Below are 7,723 nucleotides of genomic sequence, written 5' to 3'. Positions count from 1 at the left end.
TTTACAACTTTGTCCTGAAGTTTTCTTTCCTTGATGTTATCTTGCATCTTGTTTTCATGGTATTGGAAAGCTCTTAAGACTGACCAGTTCCACAAGAAACATCACTATTAAATAAAACCATCATGAGAATGCCAAAGAAAAAGGTGAAGGAGAGAGATTAGAACATTAAAGCATACCTATCTGCCACTGGGAGTTGGTCTCTTCTGCTGAAAACTTGCCCTCCTTCCGGAGTCCAGGAAGTGGTTAAGAACACAGAATTGACATAACAGTTTCAGAATCACACCATGAAAAACTGAAAGTAATTAAACAACAAAATTTGTCGCTAGCAAAATTCAGCCCAGTCCACTTCAGTCTTCAGTTTAAAAGGTTCAAACTAAAAGCAGACTGTACAGACAGTTCAGTGCCTGAAGGGATAATGATACCACAGGAAGAGACCTCAAACCTTGCTGAGAAGAGCAGATGAGATATCATCTGCATAAACCAGAGAAGGTGTAAGACACAGCTCAATACTTCAGTTTTATTGTTAAATTAAAATAACACAATTCAAAAATTGTATCAGCAACAGTCCTTATACAAATAATGCACACACTGGCAAACTGCTGATCCAAACTGAGAACGGATCACTTACTGGCAAAAGCCATGATTTGCTCCTAAAAAAGGGAGAAAGAAAGAAAAGTAATTTGTAAACTGGTAAGTGCACATTTCAGAAAGTAGCCATAATCTCCTTCCCCTTTCCATGTGGACAAGAGTTCCTGTCAGCTTTTTAATTAAGTGCAGAGTACCCATCCCTGCATGCAAGGAAATTAAAGAAACTGCAGCATTCTTTTCCTTCTTGAACAGCACAAACGGACAGAACCAACACGTTCTGTGGTCAGAAAAGAGGCCTAAAGACCTCTAGAGACATCAATTCAGCCTAGTGTTTTCCGTAATGTAATGCACAGGAATCTGGCCATCTGTGTCTTCCATAATGTAATGCACAGGAATCTGTGTTTTAATAGTAAGGAGGTGACTTGATTTGTGCAACAGAACTGCCAAATTCAGAAATGAGAAATCTGATTTGAAGGCAATGTGGAACCTTTGAGAGAAGGTGCCTCAGTGAACATCATGAAAATCCACCAACTACGTCAATGCTGTACAAATTTCTGGCAGCTAGGCTGAAAACAGAAGTTCTGTGTTTAAGTCTGAACCTTCTCAGGTGACTTCCATTGAAGACTTCAACTTCAGCCTGGAGAGAACAATTTAACAGAGCAGAACAGCACAGAAACAGTATCTGTATAAGTCGCACCCCACATCTGTTGAGTCACCTGGTATCCTACTCTTAAGGAAGGTTTGTTTTCAGAGGGCTATTTTTTTCACAGTGCATTTCTGGAATGCAATTCAAAGTTCCACGTTCGCGTTCCATAGCAAAATAAAGCCAAAGACTACTAGTGACTTTTGACCCACAATTACTGACGTATAGATGTCGAGATCCTTCATGTTCCCCTGTGCTGCGAAGAAACCATAGCCATCACAGTTATTTAGGAAACCCTCAGGTTCATTCACAGCACAAAACCTCATTTTGAACAACTTAGCATTTTCCAACCAAAAATGCTAAAATTGCAAAATTTCTTCAATGGCTCGTGTACAAAGGAAGAATCTTACTTTGATGGGAGGCAGGGCATTTGTTGCTTGCAATCCCCATGTCCTCAGCAACACCAAGGGAGAAAGGCTTGTGGAATAAAGCCTCTTCAGTAAATCAATAGCAGCTATCAAGGAGACATTGTGCCTCTGACGTTCTGTCTCAAACCTTAGGAGATGTTTTAAGGATCCTGGAAGAAATAATTGAATACTCACATTAAAAGTGACTTACCACAAACAATAGTGCATCTTATCTGTATAGCAGTCTCCACAGATAACTGAAAACACAGAACAGATAAATGGTCCATCTTAATATAAGCTTGAGTCCATCAGCTAGTGGTAGTGTCTCACTACCTTTAACTACCATCCTGCACATCTTCTTTTTGCTTTTTTAAAGCATTTTTTTTGGTTTTGAGAATGTGAATGGCATCCAAGTATTAATTCCTCTGCAGCCAGTGAATAGAAGAAGAGTTTTGCTTCAAACATGCTTGTGTCTTTTAAGCAAAAAAAGCAGCAAGCTCAACCTGCAAACAGAGATGGTGCTTGTCCTGATGGCAGCAGCAGAGGTTTGTAAGGCTACACATCTCACAGCCACCTCATTGTCTTGGATCCTTACCCAGATCTTGCCCGTTGAAGGCTGCTGCACTGAGGTGATGAGCTAAACATGCAATATCACCAAAACCCAGGTTTACACCTTGTCCTGCAAGTGGGTGGACTCTGTGTGCTGCATCCCTAGAGCAAGAGAAGACAGAAGAATAACCCTTCTTGAAGAAAGCCAAATGCCTGACAAACTCCTCACTTTTTTGCAATTAACATGATCTTACAGCAGCATATACAGCTTTATCCAGTACCTCAGATAAAGCTGTATGTGTATATGTACCCTGTGCTGACCTCCAGCTACAAGCAGCAAGAAAAAGAGGGGTCAGCAAAAGATTGATTTTACCTTTCCGAGATAAAGAGGTGACTAGCTAAAGTCTAGTGTCAGATCACACGTGAAACAGGCTTTACTATTTTTCTAAGTGGCACAAGAGGAAGCATATCACCAACACATTTCACAAACAAAAGCAGAGAGACATAATGAATACAAAGTTGTGATGTATCACTGAAAAGAATCTGATTTTTTTTTTTTTAATTAGGAGTACACTTATCTGCAAAGAACGAAGCTGAACATATTACTTAAAGTAATAAGTTTGAGTATGAAATGTAAAATCATGCACGTAAAATGCTAATGAGATATAAAGCACAGAGTACTCATAGACACAAAGTGACTCAAGGTGGAAAGAAAGAATGTATCAGAAATGTAATACAGCATCAAGAATTACTATAAACTACCAACTTATTGCAGATGTGAGGGAGAAGAATGTACACTCAGAACGTAAAAGATGAGTTACTTCCCTCTTTCTATAGATAATTGTACAAGAGCCTATGACATCCTATTCAGAATTACCTGTAAGTTTTGGCATTTGTGCTCAACACAAGTGAACACTCAAACTCATTTACAGAATAGCTGCTATGTATGGGGAAGTACAGGTCCATCATGAGACTACAGGACTGTTTCACTGGGCTACACAAACAAGAGAAGGAAAACTGTCCAATTTACACAGAAGGCATACAACAGGCAGAGAGCTATTCATACAAAAGGCTTTTGTTGACACAAGAGCAAATTATATAAACGGCCTGGATAAAGTCAGCCTCTAGCTATAAATGCATTTCTAACCATCTAACGTGGGAGTTGCTGTGCTCACATCATTTCTAATCACACACCACTCGCTCACCCAGCAGCTGCTCCTGAGACCTTACCCGATGAGAGCCACGCGGTGCCTGACGTACTGCGCTGCGTGCCCCATCCCCAGAGGGAACACGGCTCTGCTCTCTGGATCTACTTCAGCAACACTGGGGGGCAGCTGACGCACTGCAGTCCCCGAGGGTTTCAGAAGTGAAAGAGCAGATCGAAACATGGCTCCAGCAGCGTCAATGAAGTCAGAATGGTTTACGTTGCTCCACTGAAACAAGCGAACAACCAGAACGAAATCTTTAGACGTTGACCCACACTGGACATATAAAAGAACTCAAAAGAAAGAAAATCTCATCTAGCTCCAGATACTCAATTAATTACCAAGACAAAAATAGATATAGAAGAAACTACCTTCATCGCTTTAGCACATATAAGTCTTCAACTAGGATAAGCCCATGCTTCCCATCATTCAGAAATTTAGTTCAGATTCTACCATACCTTTCAGAACTAACTTATACCAGTCCCAAAGGGTCATCCTTTTTTTGTCAAGTGTCCTCTAATATCATCCCTATCATAAGCTGCAGTTTGAGAACCCATCTTTTCCATTACTATCCTTTAAGCTGTAGGATTCCATTGTACTTCTCATGACTGCAACAGCCAGCTTCATAACTGCTGTAAGGCTGATACTCACAAAGGCAGAGTTGATGCTATCCACAAAACTTTCCTTGTCCATAGTGAGAAGTTTTGAAGCGTGTTCATGAGATGTAGACCAAACCAGAGAGCTAGTAGTGTCAGACAGCTGGATATAAAAATTTCAAGGGTAATTATCAAGAGAAAAATAATAAAAACAAAACAAACAAACAATGCAAAGCTTTCCTCACTCTCTTATTCCTATACCAGTCCAACTGCATGTTACTTTCCCAGCCATACATACTACAGGTAGGAAATACCAAAGATAAAGTGCAAGGGAAATAACTTCAAAGGTAGAAGGACAAAACAGGCATAGCAAGGCACAGACAGAAGAAAAATTATTAAAAGAACATACTAAAAAGTAAAAACACAGAGACCATGAGGTATCTTACTGGCAGAAGTGCAATTGGTCCTGTGGGGAGGAACCTCTGCCATGCTACATTATTGTCTGTAGCCTATAGTGGAAAGAAGTGGACAGTTAGGAACTAGTGACTTAACATCATCCTCTTAAGCAGAAGACAAGAGACAGTCTGTAGAACTTCACCTCAGACAAATGAAGAGTTGCCACCACAGCTGACTGGTCATACTGATGCTCAATGTTCTGAATTTCAGCTTCCTTCCGGACTACAGAGTTATGGCCATCCGCACCAATCTATGGAATAAAGAAATACAGAGCTACCTCTTCATCAGCTCCTGAGAAAGCCAATATTCCAGTCTACAAATCTCCACTACTGTGTACACATATTTTTGTTTATACAGAAGAAGGAAATGTATATAAGCTCCCTCAGATCAGAAGAGGTGGTCCCTTCTGCTCCTGTCAAGTTTAACGGTTTTCTTGCATCAGGTACAGAAAAGGCTACTCAGTGTGTCTGTCCCTTAGCACCTCTGACAGTTAGCAACTCACCTCACTTAAGCCCTCCACGTGGGTGGAGCGGCACACACGGAATCAGAACCAAATCCAGTGGAAAGGACTTGGGCAAGAGATGATGCCTGATCAACAGAAATAAAAAGTTTAGTTACCAGCAGTTTGGTCTGAAGTCTGCGTCCATCAGCTAACTCAATTTGGACCCAAGGGCTTGTGTCACTGCTGTGAGAGGGAAGGGGCCAGGTATACCCCACTGCTCTGCTCCCGTAGAAAACCTCCACCCGGTCTGGTGGGAACACAAAGTACCATGGTCACTGCATGACACAGACATAAAAAAAGGAAACATCACTACAGCAGCAAAGGGCCACGCACGCCTTTAGTGGCTCTCTAAGAACACATCCTACAACTCTCAAGGCAAGAGCGAACAGATCCGACAAACTGCCCCTGCAAAGCCCGCTCTAAACAGAACGCTACACATCTTTCTATTAAGTCTTATTTCAGAGAAACTGGGAGCTGGTGAATAGAATGCACAACTGTCTTCACACTGTGTAGCCTACAACAGATAGATTCTCCATCCCCCCATTTCAAGAAGCTGCCCATGTCCCAGAGTCATTTGTTAGATAAATCATCTTTCTCCCTCTCTTAACTTAGCGTACTCATCAGAAGACAAGTTATTGAAAGTTCTCTTGAGGAAATACGATATTAAAGAAGTTGTCCACTACCTGCTACTGCATCTAACTGTTTCGTAAGAGCAGACATAATGACATCATTCTCCACTATGTAACCCATGTCGTCTAAGTCATCTTTCTCAAAAGTGATGATGGCTTCAGAACAAGCATCCCACACCTACAAAGAAACACATTATATGAAGCTACAAAATAAACAGGTACCACTCCTTTCAGAGAACATGGAAACATCCATCCTAACAGCAAAAGAACACGTTGATCTAGGAATGCAGAAGTAGAGGATGTATCCTGAATTATAGTCCATTCTAAGCTACTAAAAGATATCACATAATTCCTTTCAGGCAATGATCAAGATTAATCTCAGACGCTAATTCTGAAAACAGAAAGTTTTTTCCCCCCTATTTTCCTGTTACATAATTAACACATAATGCTACCCTTACCACTTTTACACCTTTATTTCTGTCTTTCCTGACTCGTACCCACACCTCCATGTTTACAGTTTCCATTAGGAACCAACCTTTCATCCTGTAACATCACCACTCTTAGAACAGTTATCTCCCAAGAGAGAACTATGGCCTGCCCTTTGCCAAAAGAATAAACTCTGGATTACTACTGGAATTATTTGTGAGAATTCAAAGCAGTCAAACACAATGTATTTGCAGCCCTGAGTGTGGCACCTGCATGCGTCGGAACGGTTTACACCTCAGGCTGCAGACATGATCCCAGGCACCAAAACCTAAAACAGAAAGAGGACACAAATAGATTCACATTGTGACACTGAGACTCAAATGAAGCTGAAGCTCATTTTGTGTTTCCCTCTCTCACTGTCCATGTATTGCTAACTGCTAATAATTTGCCCAAACTCTGCTTCCACTACACCTAAGCAGGGTCAGTGCTGCCTGAGTCAGTGCTTTCCCAGCTCCAGCATCTTGTCCTGCTGCTAATGTAAGCCAAACAAAAAGGCACAAGACTTCTCAAATGCTCTCACTTACACATCAATTCTTATTGGGCAGCACAACAGGCACAAAAAATCACGGCCATCAGCATTTATAATATTTCTTCCCTCATTTGAAATCAAGGCTCAAACGTGCCTTTGAAATGAAAATTGATCAGAAGTGAGTTACCAGACTGCAAGCACAAAACATGGGAGAATTATGCGTATTTTCTGAACAAAGTATCCCAGGTGCTACAGAGAGCACTTTGCGACCTTTTGCCAGCTCAGCATCACACACACTAACACACAATGTAAACATAAGCACATATATTAATATTAAAAAAAAATATATCAGACTGAGCCATTAGAATGTGGAATCTTGTTATCAAGAGATGCCTGAGACAATCACTGCTACTCAACATTTAAAATACTGACACAAAGCCAAACAATTCCACTTATTTAATCCCAGGCAGTTCAGAACACCAAGCATAGAAGCGACACGTACTGCTCAGGAGGGTTGCTGATCCAGGAGAGATGGAGCTGACCCTGTTGCTGTAGCTCTCTGGCAAGCAATATTCCTTCCTAGGCCCAGCTTCCAGCAAGGCAATTTTCTTGTCGTGGAAATGGATATCATGTCCTTAAACAAACAAATACAAAATACTTTGCCACAATACTCCTGTCAGATGCCTGCTTCTTGATTCTGCATCTCTAACTCCTATGCGTTTTTGTGATTAGACAGAGCACAGTCTAAACCTTACACAGAAAAACACCACAAGGCAGGCTCCGAGCAGTCGGCTGAGCTCTAGTAACTTTTCAGCTTTATGACAACAACCCTTTGTGATCGATAACGCCCGTACAGTTAAAGCATGCATTAAGCTTTCTCTTTTTGTACGGACTTCCCCTTTTTGCACGCTGTCCCCGCTCCCGGCCCGGACCAGGCCGCTTGCGGAGAAGGTCACGGCCTTACCGAGCGCGGCGGCCATAGCGCTGCCGACCATGCCGCCGCCCGACACCACCACGTCGTAGAGCGGCGCGGCGGAGGTGAGGGGGCGGATCGGGACCCGCGGGCAGGCCCGCAGCCGCCCGCCGAGCGGAGCCAGCAGGGCCCGGCCGCACACCGCCGCCATCGCTGCGGAAGTGACGTCACGAGCGTAGCCAGCGGGCGGAAGTCGCGCAAGGAAACCATGACAACGGTA

The 7,723-nt window shown here is 42.4% G+C and overlaps 1 protein-coding gene across 1 annotated transcript; it reads right to left on the bottom strand.

Annotated features, from left to right (window-relative positions):
* Positions 1-503: 503 nt before the first annotated feature.
* COQ6 (coenzyme Q6, monooxygenase) lies at positions 504-7,654 on the bottom strand. Its single transcript, XM_042814365.1, has 12 exons — positions 7,495-7,654; positions 7,033-7,164; positions 6,271-6,329; positions 5,630-5,753; positions 5,063-5,193; positions 4,587-4,694; positions 4,435-4,497; positions 4,044-4,151; positions 3,418-3,620; positions 2,234-2,349; positions 1,642-1,808; positions 504-650 (listed from the first exon to the last, which is right to left on the bottom strand). Exons 1-12 carry the CDS (start codon positions 7,652-7,654, stop codon positions 621-623), a joined length of 1,401 nt encoding a protein of 466 aa, XP_042670299.1. The 3' UTR covers positions 504-620.
* Between the last annotated feature and the right edge of the window lie 69 nt (positions 7,655-7,723).

The sequence above is a fragment of the Centrocercus urophasianus genome, unplaced genomic scaffold (genome assembly GCF_019232065.1).
Source record: "Centrocercus urophasianus isolate 14NV4802_14NV808 unplaced genomic scaffold, USGS_Curo_1.0 seq_14, whole genome shotgun sequence".
Classification (NCBI taxonomy): domain Eukaryota; kingdom Metazoa; phylum Chordata; class Aves; order Galliformes; family Phasianidae; genus Centrocercus; species Centrocercus urophasianus.
This window is presented reverse-complemented; position numbering and strand designations above follow the sequence as displayed.

Coding starts and splice junctions, on each gene's coding strand:
- COQ6 (XM_042814365.1), bottom strand. CDS start 7,654: ATGGCGGCGGTGTGCGGCCGGGCCCTGCTGGCTCCGCTCGGCGGGCGG. Junction 7,165..7,494: donor CGCTATGGCCGCCGCGCTCG/GTAAGGCCGTGA, acceptor TGTTTGTTTAAG/GACATGATATCCATTTCCAC. Junction 2,350..3,417: donor CACCGCGTGGCTCTCATCGG/GTAAGGTCTCAG, acceptor CTCTTGCTCTAG/GGATGCAGCACACAGAGTCC.